At 38.2% G+C, this 19089-nt stretch overlaps 1 protein-coding gene across 5 annotated transcripts; it reads right to left on the reverse strand.

The window, feature by feature from the left end:
* Positions 1-2467: 2467 nt before the first annotated feature.
* Positions 2468-17554, reverse strand: LOC311074315 (uncharacterized protein). 5 transcript variants are annotated; one of them, XM_084100817.1, is made up of 7 exons: positions 17335-17554; positions 11451-13584; positions 4601-4704; positions 4174-4199; positions 3916-3959; positions 3667-3698; positions 2468-3525 (listed from the first exon to the last, which is right to left on the reverse strand). In XM_084100817.1, the coding sequence occupies exons 2-7, from the start codon at positions 11508-11510 to the stop codon at positions 3495-3497; spliced, it is 297 nt and encodes a 98-aa protein (XP_083956943.1). In that variant the 5' UTR covers positions 11511-13584; positions 17335-17554; the 3' UTR covers positions 2468-3494. The 5 variants fall into 5 exon arrangements, 3 of the variants coding, with proteins under 3 accessions (XP_083956943.1, XP_083956941.1, XP_083956942.1); XR_014604273.1 differs by lacking the exons at positions 3916-3959; positions 17335-17554 and adding an exon at positions 16723-16765; XR_014604272.1 differs by lacking the exons at positions 3916-3959; positions 4174-4199.
* Positions 17555-19089: the final 1535 nt, after the last annotated feature.

The raw sequence follows: 19089 nt of genomic DNA on the forward strand, positions 1-19089 counted from the left end.
CCGTTTTCTCATGTGGGCCGAGTACGCCCAGAATTCGCTGCGCAAACCATCTACTGGCCTCACTCCCTTCCAATGTGTGCTTGGGTATCAACCTCCTCTGTTTCCCTGGTCCGGGGAGCCCACCGATCTTCCAGCTGTTAACACTTGGCTTCAAAGAAGTGAGGAGACCTGGAATAATGCTCACGTGCACCTGCAAAGAGCGGTCCGCAGAGTCCGAGAACAGGCGGATCGTCATCGGAGAGGGGGACCTGAATACGTTCCAGGACAGTGGGTGTGGCTGTCATCCCGAGACCTCCGTCTTCGACTTCCCAGCAAGAAACTAAGTCCTAGGTACGTGGGTCCCTTTAAGATTATTAGACAAATAACACCAGTGTCATACCGTCTAGCCTTACCTCCTACTTATCGCATATCTCCCACTTTTCATGTTTCACTGCTCAAACCTGCCGGTGTTCCGAGTGGAGAGAGGGACCAGGACGAGGCTGCGGAGGAGAGCTCCCCTCCAATCATCATCGAGGGCGAGGAGGCTTACCGAGTAAAGGAGATTCTCGACTCCAGACGCCGAGGCAGGGAGTTACAATACCTGATCGATTGGGAGGGGTATGGTCCAGAGGAAAGATCCTGGGTGAGATCACAGGACATACTGGATCCCGCGCTTACCACTGAGTTTCATCAGAACCACCCTACAAGACCTGCCCCGAGACCCCGTGGAAGACCTCGGCGTCGCACTGGCCCTCGCTTCAGGAGCCGCTCGCAGGAGGGGGGCTCTGTCATAGATCGCGCCTCTGTGGCTCTCTCCATTCATCAAAGAACACCTTCACCAGAGTATTGAACTTCATTTCCCATAAACCCCGTACCTAGGACTAATCACCCACACAGGTGTTCCCAATTCTCCTCTCCATATAAACTGCATTCTGACTCTCACACATTGCGAAGTCTTGTTTTGCCCCGGCTAACATTTCCAAGCATTTACTCTCTGTTATTGATTCCCCGTGTACTGATTTGTGACTGTTCTTCGACTCCCGATTCCTTGCCTGCTGCCTGCCCTGATCTTCTGCCTGTTACTGTTTACTCTGATTACTGCCGCCTGCCCCGACCTCTGCCTGGTATTGTTTATGTTCTTGGATTACCTTCGCTATAGTTTACGCTGTACTCTGACCACTGCCTGTTGTGACTATCCTTAATAAATACTGCAAATGGATCCGAACGTCTCTGAATCTGCATCACATTATCAACCTTTTGTCAGAGCTGTTGTGTAAACAAATTAAAATAAAAGTCAAATAAGACAGCAGGTTAAACTGTCCTCAGAACAAGAGTAAAATGTCTGTTTTATCAGTAAAAGCCAATAGCCAACTGGATAGAAACAAACTTCTTAAAATTAATTTTCACTTTGTGAATCACAAGTGGTGATAAATGTTTTTAAAGTTTAAAAACTAACTATTTTAAACACAAATGGAGACATGAGTTCTGCTATGACCCTATAGTATGTTTGTGCTGTTCTGTCTTGCTCCGTAATTAAAAATGAATGGAAGTCAATGGAGACATATGACTAGTAAAATTTCATTTGTAGAGCGCTCTAATTGGAATTGTTACTAGTAATAATTGAATTGAATTGTAGAGCTCTCAAATTTAATTCTTACTAGTAAAAATGCAATTACGACGAGTAACGCTGGGTACAATTTAAGCTAAAACGGCTTGCCATAGAATTCTATGTTACCATAGAGGTCACACACAGGAAGAGCACAGAGAACATTCTCATACCGTACAACCGATCAGAGCCAGACCGCGACAAAATGAGAACACACACGTTAATGGAGGACAATGACGCTTGTTAATTTAAAAAAAGTTGTTAATTAAAGATATTCTAAACAGATATTCATACTTTTCTGTACTAAATTCACCTCATTCATCACACAATCACACAATCACAACTGTACATGAAAATACTTACAGTATTTTTTAAAAATACTTACAGTATTTTAAAAATGTATTTTAAAAACATACTTAAAATTTTTTTAAAAAGTAATTTAAAAATACTGTAAGTATTTTTAAATTCACTGTCTGTGTAATTTAATTCTGGGGTTGTGTTGTCTGAATTGGAAATTAAAAATAGAGATACTTTATTGATACCGAGGAGATCAACTCTGACTGAATATGTATGTTACTGGAAATGAGGAGCTGTTTGTTCATTAAAACATGGACTTTGATCTGTCTGTAAGAACTTGTGAGTCCATAAACAGTGCTGGAGATCACACCACATACCTCAACACATATTTGCACATGCTGCATTTACCACAGTGTTTTTAGAAACAGAAAGTCAGGCATCTGTTGTTGTGGTTCAACTTACATTTGTACATTTTCCCACACACATCACATGCACTGAAAAATGACTGATGAAAGAAGGAAGGAAATAGCAGAATCACAGATGTTCAAGAGGTCACAGAAACTCTTTTTTATTTTTTATTTTAAAATATAAATTTCTTTACAAATGTGAATTGCATTATAAAATGATGCTTATTTACATAAATATTAGATCAGAGGATATTTTAAGTGAATGCATTAAGGTCAATGGGGTCAGTTTTAGGAGTTGAGGGGCTTCCACATGTTATGTTAAAACTATAGATTGACAAAGAAACTCATTTGGAATAAAAAAATTAATGAATTTGTCTTTAACAACATGCATTTTTCAACAACAAAAAATTACTATCAACCCTGATGCTGTGTACAGACTGGATTTTTTTTTCTGCTTTCTGCAGACAATTTTGTTCTTCTAAATCAAAATCAAAGCCAACAAAGGGATAAAAATACATAGCCTATGTCTTGTAATCACATTTCTTTCGTTTTAAGAAGATTTTTGACTTTTGCATAGACCACACCGAATCAAGTCTACCTCTAAAAAGATAACAGACACTCTTTTTACCAAAACACTGTCAGTGTCAGTTTTTAGGCCATTTTGGCAGAATAACAATTAAGGCCTGTTTACACTAAGAACAATATTAGTGCCACACCAATGGACGATAAAGTTTTGTTTATTTCAGTTGTATGCTGCAGTTATGCCGTCTGCCGCTTTAAATGCTCAAGGCTGGAAAATGTTTTTTTAATCATTTATCAGCTGATTTTTTTTTTCCTTAAAGTGATTCCAGTGATATTCCTCTGTGGTTATCGTTATAGCTCATGGTGTGGTTGTGTGGACTTATTTATTGTTAGAATTAGAATGATCATTAACTTTATAGTTACAATTATTGTCATTGGTGTGATCAGCCCTTTATTGTCTCTACTGTTCAAACACCTACTTCTTCAATAGAAACCTGCAGTGGATGTGACGTTTGTACTCTTTTTTTTCACCTGTGCATACACAGTTTCCTGCTCTTCTGTGTGGACACCTAAAGCCGTCTGATTGGCTGAGGCTCGCAGTGATGTTAAGCGACTACTGAAGCAAACCGCAGCGTATTCAATGTCCCCTGATGGTCAGGTGCTTCTGTTGACTTTGCCTGTTTTCAGTATCGTGGCATCAGCACAAGTGACATCCTAATACATGGGTGAAGAGAAGTTTAGTCATTTACTGAAGCTCTTGTGAAATACCATATGACTTGAGATTCAGGATTGATTACGTCTCTCTCTAGATCATTTTTTTCTCCCACAGTCATTCTTAACAGCAGGTATTCTCACCTGTTGTAGGTCATCAGGGCTCGGAGTTGTATCTAGTAAAGAGGTAAAGCACTGGTCATATAGCAGAATGATTTCAAAGTAGAGGAATGGAGTGAGAAGTCTACAGGTGTGACCTGAAGTGCAAAAGCAATTGGGAAAGTATAGTACCCCCTATATGAGCCCCCTTGGACCACGGGACATTTTTTCGTTGTCTGTGGTCTGTCCCCATTATTTTGAAATCTGTACTTTTAGTTTAAAGTCTGTACTCACCAGTTTTTTAATCCATGCTCTCAACTTTGCAAGTTGTACATACACTGCACCCACAGATTTGTATGGTTAAATAATTAATTTTAAAATCGGTTCCTATTTACATTTAATCATTTAGAAGACACTTTTTCAGCATCTTACAAATAAGAAACATCACAAGAAATTAATCATGAAAGAATCAGCGATATGTGCAGTTTAACACTGAGCAATTCCTTTAAAAAGAGAGATTTTAATCAACTCATGCTTGAAGTTTATACTTACAATTTGTGGAAGTGCTGACGGCTCTTCTGCCATGTGTAGCAATATATAAAAAGAAAAATGTTAAAGGTCTTTTAACATCTAAGTTTATTCACTTCCCTATTTAATATCAGTATGTCCTTTTTTAGTTCCAGGTTTGGCAAAGATAAACACGATGATGTGTTTTTTATAAGAATATAATGTCTAATGCTGGCACAATTTCTTGGTTTTACCTGTAGTATGCATACAAATGCACGGATCAAAAATTTAAGAAATATTTATATATAAAATAATTTAATGAAAAGCTTTTGAAAACAGATTTATTTCAAAAATGTGTGTCTGTTTTTTGCTCTGCTGGTTGTCTGTTGGCATGAATCTGTCATAATTCAATGCAGATCCATGACATTACAAATTAAGAAATAGCTAAATGCTAAATGTTTTAGTCACATACCGTCTGTTGATCAGGAACAAATACCCCACAGTAGCTGTAATCACAGTGATGAACACTACAGCAGTCACAATCCCTACAGCCTCAGCGATGGACAGGAGGACTGCCTGTGGACAGACAATCAGGAGGGAGCTCGTAATAAACCAGCAATTTAGCAAACCAGTGGGTTTTGAAACAGCCTTCATGATTGTAATGCACGCTTTCTATTTTTCATTCTCATTTTGTGATTTCACTTATTTTATTGAGTGGTATAAGCAGACGTATAACTGCTTATACTTATGGTTAGGGGTTTGTTAAAGCACTCACTTAAAGTATTAAACTTATGCCGAGTCATACCACACCATTTGTAATAGCAAGATGATACCTATAATTGTGACACTTTTTTAAGGGAGGTGCACAATTACTTGTCACAGAAACCACAGACTTTTTTCCCCCCAATAAAATAGATGATCAAATTCCATAGATTTGACTGCATAAACCCGAGCTCTGTCTATATCTCAGAGGCTGTGATTGGCTACACCCTAACAACAGGATAGCAATGCGGACAATAGCATGGCATTAGGAACTAGAAAAATGCATTTCCGGAGGAACTGCAAAGTGTGCTTGCTCGGGTGCAGTGCACTAACGTTAGCAGGTAGTGGATAGATGCGAGATGCGAGAAAAAATGCGAGAATGCGAGATGCGAGAAAAAAGATGTCAAACTGTCTTTTATTTTCGAATTTAATTCCTCAATCAGCGCTGGACCGGCATTTTCTGTCTTCCGCTGAGCCCTGGCTGTAGACGGATCATATGTTTCACGCTGGCAATGCAGTGGTCTGCGTTGCGCTGATCTTATTCACACTATCGAGTGTAGGTGCAGCATTCTTACATTGAGTCATAATGAGCTGTTTGTGAAGAAATTATCCGCTTCCAAATTATGTCATTTTAATCACTAAATTGAAACATTAAAAAACAATTTGCTCTGTATGGTGTGCGAGTGATAGAGCGCGGCAGCAACGAACCATCAGCTTGCAGCGTAAACATTGAATGCTCGGCCGAACAGCTGATCATAGCTGTACAGGGCGCCTTATTATTTTTCATCTCCATAAATATATCTAGTAGTAAAGCTAATGCAAGGGCTAGAAATCAATTAATCTTTTGCTGATACTTCCTTGTCATCATGGAGAGCGCAGTTCATGGTTGCATAGCAACGACAGACGCCACGGGACAGCAAGCGCTTGTGGAAAGGAGAGAGTGTCAGAGTGTTATGACTACATTCATATTTTAATTTTTATTATTATATTATATATTTACAATTATATTGCACTATTTTACAACTACCTAAAATAAAATCACTTTACTTCACAAACTAGCTAAGCTGGCTGCATTCACTGAGGTAAATTATAATCATCAAAAGTAGTATATGTAATATTCACAACAATAACCGTTAAAATACTGTAATTTGTATAACAATGGCGAAATGTATGAATACTTACACACATACGTAAACTCCTCCATCGTTAGTTATGACCGTTCTGACTGGTGATGACGTGGTGCGCGAAATGGCAGTTGGGTGATCATCGCTCTCCACTTCCTGTGAAGTGATGTATCGATGTTCCCTTATTCCCTATGCCGTGCGCAGTGCCCTTCGAACTGAACATGTTCGCTCCCTTGGGATTGGATTCTCACTTAAGATGGCGGAATACCCTGTGAAGTCCACTTCGCAGTCCACAACGCACCTCTAGAGCGACGTTGTTGATTGTTTGAGCATGTGACTGCGCATTTCTCCTTGTTTTCTATTGTTATGCGCAGTATATTTCCCGTGCACACAAACACAGACAATGAATTGTTTGTTCGGTTAGCGAAGAAGAGCATGATGTATTTTGTATAAAGTTTTTTTTTTTTTTGTTATTAACTGTTTTGAGAACTGGAAATGCACAATTCATGCATACAAATCTGTATATATTAATAAATGAAGATGATTAAATTAGACCGATGCAAAAAACGAAATTCAGGCCCTGCATTTATTAAGACAAACCTAGTAAAAACGAATGCAGTCTATACACTGACTTGGCAGCTCTGTGAAATGTAATACAACAGTGCCACCTACTGTCTAAATGCATTAACATTAAAAGTGTGAGGTGAAACTTTTGCATAGACATAGGTAAATGGGTTTGTCAATTAGCCTGAAATAAATAAAAAAAAATTTTTTTTTTAAAAATTCAGATCTTGTGCTTCCTCACATTGGAGTCCCGAGTTCATGTACAAAGTTTGGTTTCGATACATGACAGAGTTCCTGAGATATGGACAACTTCCTGTTTGGCGACTACGCCGCTGATTTCGTTTGGCTGTGACGGGCAAACGCTTCCGAAAATCAAAAATCCTTCTAGTAACTTTTGTGAGGCTTGGTCCAAGGATCATGTACGTCCAGTTTCGTGAAGTTCGGACCAAATTTGTGACCTGTGAAAGTTTAGTTTCGCTTTCTGTTCAATCCACTATGGCGGACGAACGACATGGACTCGTGATGTCATCTTCGCGAGCAACTTACACCGGTACTGACCGTACGTTTTAAAGTTGGAATGGTGTCTCTGTCTCAAAGGGCCTAGGCGCAGGAGCTGGCCAAAATTTATCTCCCGGGAATAATAAGAAGAAGAAGAAGAAGAAGAAGAAAACTTAAGAAGAACAAGAACAATAAGTGTGCTGCTTTCAGCAAGCACACTTAATTAATTAATAATAATAATAATTAAAGCTGCAAGCAGCGATGAAAAGGGCCCTCGCACCCCTGCCACCGCCACCCGGCGCCTTTAGTAAAGGCCTTAAGATTACACTCACCAAATTTGAAGAGGATCAGATCAAAACTGTAGGAGGAGTTCGTTAAAGAACAACATCAGGATATTACGAAAAATGCACAAAATCTAGGAGGAAGTTCAAAATAGCTGACTTCCTGTTGTGTTTAGGGCTATGCTCCAAGAGACTTTTTTGTAGGTATTGGGTCATTATATGTACCAAATTTCATACCTGTACATGAAACCTAGAGCCGGGGCAAAATGTGGGGGCAATAATTTACCGAATTTAACTATGTTACGGACAAAACCTATAAGTTTTAACTTTAAGTAAATGGCAGACATTTAAAAAAATCATTACTCTTGGAAGAATATGTGTCTATTTACCGACCTTTTCAATTAAAATACCCAATTAATTAAGAAAATACACATTTTGTTCAATTGAAACCCCAAATTTCAAGTACTGAAGTAACCGGTCTGTATATTTTGTTTCCAAACTGCTTGATTCATGATAATTTTCTTGATGAAATTATGCTGAGGTATATATTTGACAGCTACTCAGTTTCTAAATATTTACTTGGAGATTAGGGAACCATTGAAATACATATATTTTTTTAAAAACATAATGGTAACTTAATTGACAGCCCAGTATCATAGTTGACAAAAGTAACATAGTTGACTGGACATGACAAAGTAGGATGATGTATTTAACAAAAACAATCCTAAACTATATCAATTATTATATGTTAGCTAATCTTTTATTGCATTTAATCAAGACCTGTTGAATATTTCATGACATAAAGGAGAAATACAGACGCACCATCAGTTTACAAGGATCAATCACAACTTTATTAACAAGCACATATATCATAAGCAAGAGATCCTAACATAGAAAACAACAACAACAAAAGTATCAAAAACAGCACTTACACAAAAATTCCATGTAAACATTTTGAAAATCTTGTTTGTGGAATGAAATACAGTAGTGCATTGTATTGAACAAAAAATAATAGTGCACTGCAATAAGTAACAATAACCAAATAGTGTTTTATTCTGTTGGTTAACAGAATAAGTGTGCTGCATTGGATCAAAATTTTAATAGTGCAAACAGTTGTATCTCAAAAACATTCATATGTCAGAACTAGGGCTGGGCGATATATCGATATAAAAAATATATCGATATATTTTTGAAATGCGATATGGAATTAGACCATATCGCATATATCGATATCTATATCTATAGTTCAAATTTGCGCTGTGATCCTTGCTCCCCGCGCCCCCGCCCCTCCTTTTCCACTTTGCGTGCGTGTTTAGTGCATGTTATGTTATGAGAGGCGAATCATGACTACTTCAGAAAACCCAGCACAATAGGAACTACCAGGCAGTGACATAAGTGTACGCTGAAATAAAGTCTTTCACCTCAGAAAAACGGACTTTCTTGTCCTGTCAGCCGTTATCCTGTAATCGTAACGTTACCGCACACTCTTCAATTACACGCGCAAATGCGGCGGCGCGCGCTGTGTATCGCCTCACTGTATATAAAGTGCGAAAGAAATACGAGCATGCAACGCCGTTACGTTGTACACAAAATAAAAGTAATGCAGGTATGATTTTCATTCTGTTCATCAGGAGCAGTTTCCATGTTTCATTATTGTTAGTATTGTGTATTTACCATGGTTAGGCTACTGTCGTTTCCATATTAACCCCAAAATGCCACTTTATTTTTCTTTGTGTTATTTTTTATATTTTTAAATGACTGTAGTGGCTCATACCAACATTGTATTAACAAAAACTAGTTTGGGACTGCTATTTAATAGCTTTAGCATAGGCCTAATGTTTATTTATTAGTATAGTCTTTACTTTTTGCTCTCACTTTGCGGAAAAAAATATCGGGATATATATCGTATATCGATATTCAGCCTAAATATATCGGGATATGACTTTTGGTCCATATCGCCCAGCCCTAGTCAAAACCCAAGTAAAACATTGGCATACCCTCCAACTTCCAGGCACCCATGAAACCGGCGGAGACAGAACACACTCCCCATTTTCTAACCCAAGAACATGGCCAAATATGGGCTTATAGTATGCACCTTGCTCCCTCTTTTCTCTCCATTTCTGCCGGCCTTTTGCCAAGTATGCCTCCCTTTTGGCAGGATCAGCATCTCGCCGTGCACGGTAACGGCGCTGCTTTTCTGCAGCAGATAATCGTGGCATTTGCCTGAAAACAAGTTTACTTTTATAATATTTATTGCAAAGTATTTTATAGTTACTGTACAATTAGAATATTAAATGAACTCCTGAAAACTATAAGAACATGTCATGAATGTCAACTATGTTACTCTTGGTCAACTAAGTTACCTTTGCAGAGTAACATAGGTGACTGGTAACCTAGTTGACATTTTTGCTGTTTTTAGGGATAAAATCAAAATGGTTGCCTAGCACCAGACACCACATGGCATTTTACGGAGAGGTTCTTCTAAATATTATATGTACAACTGAGTAAAATTGAAATTCAAAGTTATTTATGAATTCATTGTAGTAACATTGTTGACATATGATAAGTACACATTTGCCCCAAGCACTACTTTAGGTGAAATAACTGAAAATGTGGAGGGAGAACATACCTTGGAGTCTTGCTAGTTTTCTCTTCAGGAGGAAATGACATCATGTGGAGCAGATCATGTGATTTGGAAAACACACTCTTCCTTGAGGGGTGTATTTGCTATGGGTAACTTAGATGACAGCGACTTCTCGGACACATATTCAATTTGTCAATTTCTATTGAAAATGTGACATATTGCCCAAAAAGACACATTGTTCACAATTACCTCAACTTAATGTAAATAATATAATTAAAACTGTTTTTGAATAAGTTTTTAAAATGTTTTTTTAGGTAATGAGATTGTGGTTGTAATTCATTTCGGACGGTTATTTAGTTGACATTTTAGGGATATCTAGTCTATATATCTAGTTTATAATTTTTATAAATAAATGATTATTTCCATAATAATTAACTATGGAATTTGTAAAGACAAGATCATGAAGAACACTGAAGACTTTTAAAATTTTATTTTAATAAGCATGTTTGCGAGTTAAATCTCATGGACATGAAAACTCCCTCAATTATATATTGACCCTGCTACCAGCAGGTGGCGCTATTGCTATAACCAAATATGAGCATGGTCATGTGTTCAGGACAGGACTCTTAAACATGTGAAGTCTGGGGCAGATTGGAAATTGTATGCCTAAGTTACTGCAGGCTGTCTGTGGTTGCCTAGCAACATCTGAACTGCAAGCAATATTGACAGAGAACTTATCTGATCATGCATATATCACCAGAAGGCCGAAATTGGGTGAACATTTGTCAGGCCGCCGAGGGCACACCCTTCGACGAAAACTCAAGATCTTCGCAATTTAACGTCGCAAAGGCCTTAAGATTACACTCACCAAATTTGAAGAGGATCAGATCAAAACTGTAGGAGGAGTTTGTTAAAGTACAACATCAGGATATTACGAAAAATGCACAAAATCTAGGAGGAAGTTCAAAATAGCTGACTTCCTGTTGTGTTTAGGGCTATGCTCCAAGAGACTTTTTTGTAGGTATTGGGTCATTACATGTATGTACAAAATTTCATACCTGTACGTGAAACCTAGAGCCGGGGCAAAACGTGGGGGCAATAATTTACCGAATTTGCCCCACCCAATTTTGAAAACCATATCACACGTAAATTTTCACCACTTCTGAAGCGTGTGCAAAGTTTCATGAGTTTTCGAGCATGTTAAGGCCCTCTAAAAAGCGATTCACTTTGGAGAACACAAACAATAGCTTTACAATCACAGTAACCTAGACAACGAGCTACAACCCAATTCTCCTCAAAACGAGCTTTTATAATATATGGATCATATGAGCAGGCGGCTGAGAGACAAGTTTGAAGAGACCGTCTGCAAAGTGCAATATAACCCAGAAAACGACTACAGCATCAACTCATAGTCAAAAATACAAAAATAGTCATTAACTTCAATGTTACAAACTGTAGTGCCACCCAAGATGAGCGAGATATTACCATATCAGAAATACAAATACTCACTCCGCGAGTAGTAAATGGTATCTTCTTTGTCAGGCCACTGGAAGGCATTCTTGTTTCCATGTTGAACCATACAGTTCGCCTGTATTTCCTCTCCCTGAATATTCAACACTTGGCCCACATATCGCTTCTCATCATATTTTACTATGATGAACTTTCCCACTTCAAACACTTGGTCTTGGTCCCTTTCAGCATCTTCATCCAAGAAGGACGGGGTATAATGATTTTCATTCATCATACCAGATTATACCATATCAAGTACAGTCATTACAGTGCCACTTTTGGGTAGCTGCAGAAGCAACTTACTGCCCAATGAAACACCTCCCCTGGTGTTGTAGAGAAAATCTGGTGTGTACCTAGTATGCCTTTCACAGCAGGGAGCACAGGAGGGAGCAGTTTGTCCTTTTCCTCTATCCATTTCATTTGTATTTTAATCTCCTCTTTGCTGGACAAGAAGTCAAAGAGGGCCTCTGCAGTTTGCAGATCAGCTCCCCTTTGGACAGCCTGATCTGCCATCCGCTTGGCAAACACTTAAGTCTCTGCTATTAAATTATCTAATTCAAAACGAAAACAAATATTCTCTGTTTATGTAATCTGTATGAAAAGATAGAGTGAGTGAGTACAAACGCTGGGAGAGTGTTGCTATAGAGACAACATGTATCCACTTCACACAAGCTCCAATCCCATCAGGAGCTCCTTTCCCATGGCCCCGTTCACTGTAATTCCATGTGAGACACTGGAACCCCCAGGTAAATGGCAGCGTACTCATTAGGAAACAATTTGCCTTGTTGCGATACTGTGTCACAGGACCATCACTGATGAGGTGGAGTGACACAAACTGTGTGTCATGCTGCATTTGGAGGTCTTCAATGACTGGCTGTAAGTGCACGCTCATCATGCCTCAGAGATTTTGAGACGGTTGCAAAGCTCTGAATGGCCGTTTTGGTGTAGGCAACCACTGTATGTATGGTCACTTGGTTTCTATTTCCACCAAAGTGGAAAGATTGAATTTCTGTGTTCAGTTTGCATCCATAATTTTCAGAGAAATCAACATGCAACACCAAATCATTTTCTTGCAATTTCTCCTTTAACTCCCTCATTTTGGCTGATTGGTGCATCCAATTGAGTTGATGGGATGCAATTGTCACGCTGGAAGGTCTCTGCCAGCTTTCCCAGCGTTCCCTCAACCCCTTTTTTAACCCAGTTCGTGAACACCTTTTCCCCTACAGTCACCTTCACCCGCTCCCACTGCTCCCACCTAGCGAATTCATCAGGACTGTGTGAGTTGAGACGCACCTCATCAAAACAGCAGTTGGTGCACTGCCTGTACATACGTTTTTGTTCCTCTGTGTTACAAGTAATGGAGGAAAGAAGATTAGACAGGCTTTTGGTTGAAATCATGCCTTTAAAAACCAAAGAGTCAATCAGTAGGCGCATGTTTTCATGCTGGTAGCATGCACAGGTATTTCTATCTGTTGGCCTGGTCTCTGTTATGTGTTTGGGCCTGTAGCGAGCAAACTGCCGGTACGACGTTTGCATTGTGAAGCTAGATTCTTGGTTGTATTCAGAGTGTAGCTCACTCATGGTTTTGGTCAAAACCCGCCGCTGCATTTTGTTGTTTTTCCGGCCCACAGTATCCCTTTTCCCTGCCAAGAGCCTGCTGTTTTCATCCCTGGAAAGAAAGTTGGTGACTTGCTGTTTTTTTGTGTGTCGCAGCTCTTTTCGTCGAAGATCTGAGGGTAGGTTGATGTGCTTTCTTAGCTTTATTCCAGCGATGCTTTTGAACCCTCATTTTACTATAGGCTTTTTTCATGCCATCGAGCATTGCTTTTAGCTCCTTGTTTTCTCTTTCCAGCCTCTTAATTTTTGCTGTCAACTTGGGTGGACAAACCTTTTGGGGGGACTTGGAATTGGGGAAATAGAACCATGAGCAGGAGAAAGATGAACTGGACTAAAGGACACATCAAGTTCTTCGGGTGATGGGGGAGTAATATCCAAAATGGCTGCCAGATCCTTCTTCTTCTTCCTGTTCCTTGCCTTTGTCTTCCATTCCTCACAAAGCTTTGGTCTCTTATGTTTTGGGAGGCTGGTTATATTTCGTGGTTGAATTTCTCCTTTAGCTTTCTTTTCTTGATATCTGTTGATGGAACAGAGACAGCTGTTACATGTTTTCTATATAAGTGTATGTCTTAGAGAATGTTTCACCAACTCAATTTCCCTATTATAAACTTATTTACTTTCTCCTTCTATAAACTTATTTACTTTCTCCTTCTCTCGCTAAGGATTTCCTCATGCCTGGCTTCATCCTGTGCTAACCTTTCCCGGTACCTCCTTGTCCTTTCTTTGCTCATGCCTAAAAACTGACAAAAATCACTTTAAAAACAATGATCGGTGACTGTTAACATACACATACAACAAACAAATGAAGACAGATATATATTTATGTTTAAAGGAGCATTGCGTAGGTTCTGAAATTTCTAACAGTTACTGACACCAATGGCCGTTAGAGGAACTGCAGCCAGTCTCATGCTCGTTCTCGGTGTGCACACGCTTGTACGACCACATCAACCAGGGTTGCCGCAGCAACCACTGACGGCTCATCGAGATTCACCAGCATAATGTTTGAGGTAAGAAAACACCATTTGAAAACACTACCGATTGCCGCTGCTTACTAATAATGGCTGCCGTGCCGTACGGATGTAAGCCCAAGTAGACGAGAACGCGCATGACGTCACATTTTGTGAATTTTCACGCTGATTTGGGCCCGACTCCTCCACACACAATTGAGCCTACAGGCTGATAGAGGCAACCGTGGTGGACAGTCAAGGTGTCATTCTTTTTATTACATCATGGTTGGCTCATACATGTACAAATGAAAACTCTATCTTAAAGATTTTTTTAAGTAAAAACCTACACAGAGCCCCTTTAATATATGTATAATATAGGTATATTATGTATAATGAAGACAGATATATATTTATGTTTAATATAGGTATATTATATATAATATTTATAATATTTGTTTAATATATAGATGTGACCCCTAGGGGGCCTTTTTAAATCAATCACAAGTGGATAACCAACAATCTAAATTTTAGATGTTTACAAGCAGGCTATCCCAATGAAGGGAAATGAAAGGAGAGAGAGGGACTGGAGTATTATAAAAATATAAACAGTTTATTTTATTTTTCTCAAGTTGGACACACACATAAAAAACAGACCTTAGGCCTCTGGGCAACAAATTCAGGAACGGGGACAACAAAGTGCAAAATCAAGGTGTTTGAATAAATAGCACTCAATTAAAATTCAGCAAGACTCAAACAAACACAGAATAAATAGGGCACATCACAAATCACATGCACAAAAAAACAAAACAAAAAGTAATTTACACTCAGCAAACCAGTGAACACACAACACAGTTGTTACCCCCCAGGAATATTGCAATATTTACTTAAACCATAAAAGGTCTTCAATTAAATAAGCAGTGGAACAGGGCAAGGTGCCAAAGTAGCCTACTTTACCAACCCATATGAATGCAGACTGCAGCGTCGAGTGCCAGTGCCCCCGTGTCACCAAGCTTGGCCCCCCTAAATTTGGAATCGTAAAATCACACCAAACAACTGCGCATTTTATCAGTTGCGGCGCCTTCATCTATAGGCTACACTGCAGCACGACGTATATTCACATCAAATGTTAACGCAGAGGAACACTGCAGTTCACAAAAGTTCATCATTTGCATGTGCTTTAAAGCCTTGCCGGTTAAACATGTCATTCGCTGCTGATGCGCTGTTCAAATATGCGCTTTACTGAGCGCGTACACTCGACGCGCACATGCACTAAAAGCCTGTTACTGGACTAAGTTATCTTTTGAGTCTTATATTGCGCTAATACTGTCAAATACAGACAATGTTTACATAAACAAAGTTGGTTATGTCTAAAGTGAAAGCAAACAGAGAAAATTAATTAAAATCTGCTTGTCATATGCGTGTATATTAGACGCGTCGCGTGCAGTTCTTAAAGAGACAGTAGCCCTAATAATAAACATGCTGCCGCTTGTCCTTAAAGAGATAGTTCACCCAAAACCAAACAGTTGCTGGTCCCCATTGACTTCCATACATAGTAGGAAAAAAATATACTATGGAAGTCACAGGGGTACATCAACTGTTTAGTTACTCACATTCTTTCAAATAACGTTTATTTTCAACAGAAGAAAGAAACTTATTCAGGTTTAAAACAACTTAAGAGAGTAAATTATGACTTTTTTGGGGGAGAACTATCCCTTTAATGTTAATAAAACAACAAAACACACAGAGGAAATCATTCACTGCTCTTGACTGAGAACTTTAAGTCTGTTGTGTTTTATTTTCATATTTGTTCCTTTAATTACTTTCTTCAATTCTACTGTTAAATACACCTATAGCTGAAAAAATAAAGCACTGTGATCTGCACATTTATTTAAAGCACATTTATTTCATTTGTATATTAAGTTGTGTATGTGTAATATGTATCTCTGTTCTTAATTTTTAATAACAAAGAAAATAGTGACAAAGATTTTTATCTTCGCCACTTTGGCCTAAATGTCTGCCATTGTTTTTTATTTTATATTTTGTTACCTATATTTTGTTACCTATAAGGCTTTGTTTTTAAAATAGGGACATTAGTTTGGCTGTAATGCTCAGTCACATGCAAAATAGTAAAACCAACATGAAAAAAGAATCGTGATAAAATCGTGATTTTCCTGAAAAAAAAAGAAAATTGTGATATGATATTATTGCCATATCGCCCACCCCATGTGCTTAGATGCTAAAAATGTGTTATTATTGATCAATATATCACACTACAATTAAACATAATGAAACATTCATTTGAATTGAAATTGTTTTATTAGCTTAGCTAATATAATTTATTAGCTTTTTCTAGAGATTGCAGTCATGCATGACATGGTGAAAAATGACTTGAAATAATACTGAAAATAGGTTAAGATAAATGTTAAAGGTGTGCCCCCTAAAAGCACAAGTGGCCCCTGCCTGGCCCCCCCCAGGTACTGTGGTCTAGAACCGCCACTGTTAATTATGTCACACTACAGGACGGGCTGTCACACCACAGGACTCTTATAAGTTCATTGTTTTAAACCTGAATATGATTCTTTAAAAAAATATATTTTTCTTTTTTCTCGAACTAGATCAGTCACACCACAGGACTATCAAAAAAGGACACGTTCATGGTCTGACAGAAATTATGAAATTTATCAAATTAATAAGAGATTAACACTCACCTTTTAACCTCCTTAGCACATCCAAACATCTGGGGGACTTCCTGTTAGGGGGCTTGACTAAAGGACCCCTATGGCTGTCCATGTAACTGCCAGTACAAAAATCTAATATTCTATGTCACACTGCAGGACAGCATTTGTGTTTCAAAACTAAATGTACTGTAAATATTATTTTAGTACTTTTTAGCATTTTGAAAACTTAAGTTAATTAAGTAAATACACAAAATAATGCCAAGGCATTTATTAGCTGCTCCAAACATATTTGCTTTATTTTACTAATATTTACATTTGATGAGTCATCAATTTTAAAGTCACACCGCAGGACATTTTGCTATTCACCTTGAAATATGAACAACACCAAATACATTTTACATCCCAAAATCATAATATTGAAATAAAATGATGTTCCATGCCCCACTGGCATGTGTTGTTTTAGTTGAGAAATGCAGTTCAGTAAACATTTACACTTAATTACAGAAAAAACATGCGTCACGTCATCTGCCCATGTGCATTTTTCAATCATTTAACTTTTTCTTTATACACTTCAATAAGTCTAAAGTACTGTAGCTAACTGACCCTAGTAGTAAACACAACAGGACTTACATTGCAACTTACCAGGAACTCTGTCTTTGCAAAGTTGAAATGACAGAGCCGTGTATCATCTGCATAGATGTGGTAGAAGCCATGTGCCTGCATGACGTGTCCAGTAAGGTTGTGTAAGAGGATCTGTTGAGAGTGTGTCAAACACAGCAGACGCAGGTCTAGTAGAATAAAGGACAGGAGATTTAGAGCTTGCTCTTGCCAGTCGAAGTGTTTCATCAGCAGGGCGTCTCTGTGTGTGTTTCAATCATATGCAGAAAGAGCATGTTTAATAGGCAAGAGCGTTTATGTATAAAAAGTGGGTGACAACATGAGTTGATTGCCTTGAAAGTGTGTGTGTGTTATGTCACTTATATGTTTGTTGTGTGAAATCTGGGCTATAATTTAATATGCACAAGTTAACCACACTATAGACAGACTGACTAGATGACAGAATAAACCCACTCTGCACACCTGAGTCTCAATGAAGACCAGGGGCCTCATTTATAACCGTTGCGTACGCACGAAACAGGGCCTGAAAGAGGAGTACGCCACTTCCGACGCATAAGTTGTGATTTATAAAAACAAACTTGATGGGAAAATTTGCGCACCTGCACGCAAACTCTGACCCATGCGTACGAACGTTTTGGAGATGGAGCAGTTTGGCGACACCGATGGTGAGCTGGAGATTAGTGTCTTTTTGGTCACTTTTAGACAGAAAATCTAAACAAAATTAAACATCTACAGAAAGATAATACAAATATAATTTCACTCACCAAGCCTGTCACTTGAAGCAAATATCCATGCCTTCTGAAATGTCCGCGCCAGCGAGCGCGTTGGGCCGTTTAGTGAAACTGACGCAGATTAAATAAATAAAATAATGATTTAAACTATGTTTTACTTCTGATATAAACATTTAGATTAAATATGCCATTCAAATTAATGGAGTTAAACACTTAAACATGAAATCATTACTGAAAAGTTACAATATTTTTTTATATTCAATCAATAGAAATATTTGTTGTGGATGCGATGCTTTTGAACACTTTTCCTGTGGCGTGCTGTGTTTTAATGTTTTAACCACAGAGATAATTGCTTATCATGATAATATAAGATTGTCTGAGAAAATAGTTTCGTGCAAATAATGCCCAAGGTCTATCCGTTTCCATTAAAAATAGAAATCAATTAAAAATACAATTCGGCCAGTGGAAAAGAGTGAGAAAAAACTTTCTCTGAAATATATTTTACACTATTTGATTTATGTATTAAAAAACAAGGCAAGGATAGGCAACTACTTGATTTTTGTTAATGTAATGTGTCTTGTACCGTTAAACATTATCACGTGGATGAAAAAATATATATGCAAATGATATGCAGATGAGGATCTGCATAGTAAAACTAGGCGTTGTAAGCTCCATATATGGTTATTTCGGGGTGGAGACGCATGTTCACAATCTTCCGCTGACTGGGATTTATAAAGTGAATTCTGCGCAGGTTCTGGCGTATGCACGGTTTTATAAGTCTGAATATTTTTTGGCGTACGTCATTTTTGGCTTTCGGGCGCACGTACACTTTTAGTAAGGATCCTACGCACAGTTTTATAAATGAGGCCCCAGAGCATTGTTCATACGAGAGAGTGTATTCAGATACAATATTTCCCTTCCTTCAATTAATATAAATTCAACGGCTGGATCTTTTCATTATACTCTAGATTATCTATATTAATAGCCTTGCGATTACATGGTACTCAAGCACTAAACTTATTAATAGAAATGTGAAGGACTTTTTTCT

This window comes from Abramis brama, assembly GCF_963993115.1.
Source record: "Abramis brama genome assembly, chromosome: 23".
NCBI classification, from domain to species: Eukaryota; Metazoa; Chordata; class Actinopteri; order Cypriniformes; family Leuciscidae; genus Abramis; species Abramis brama.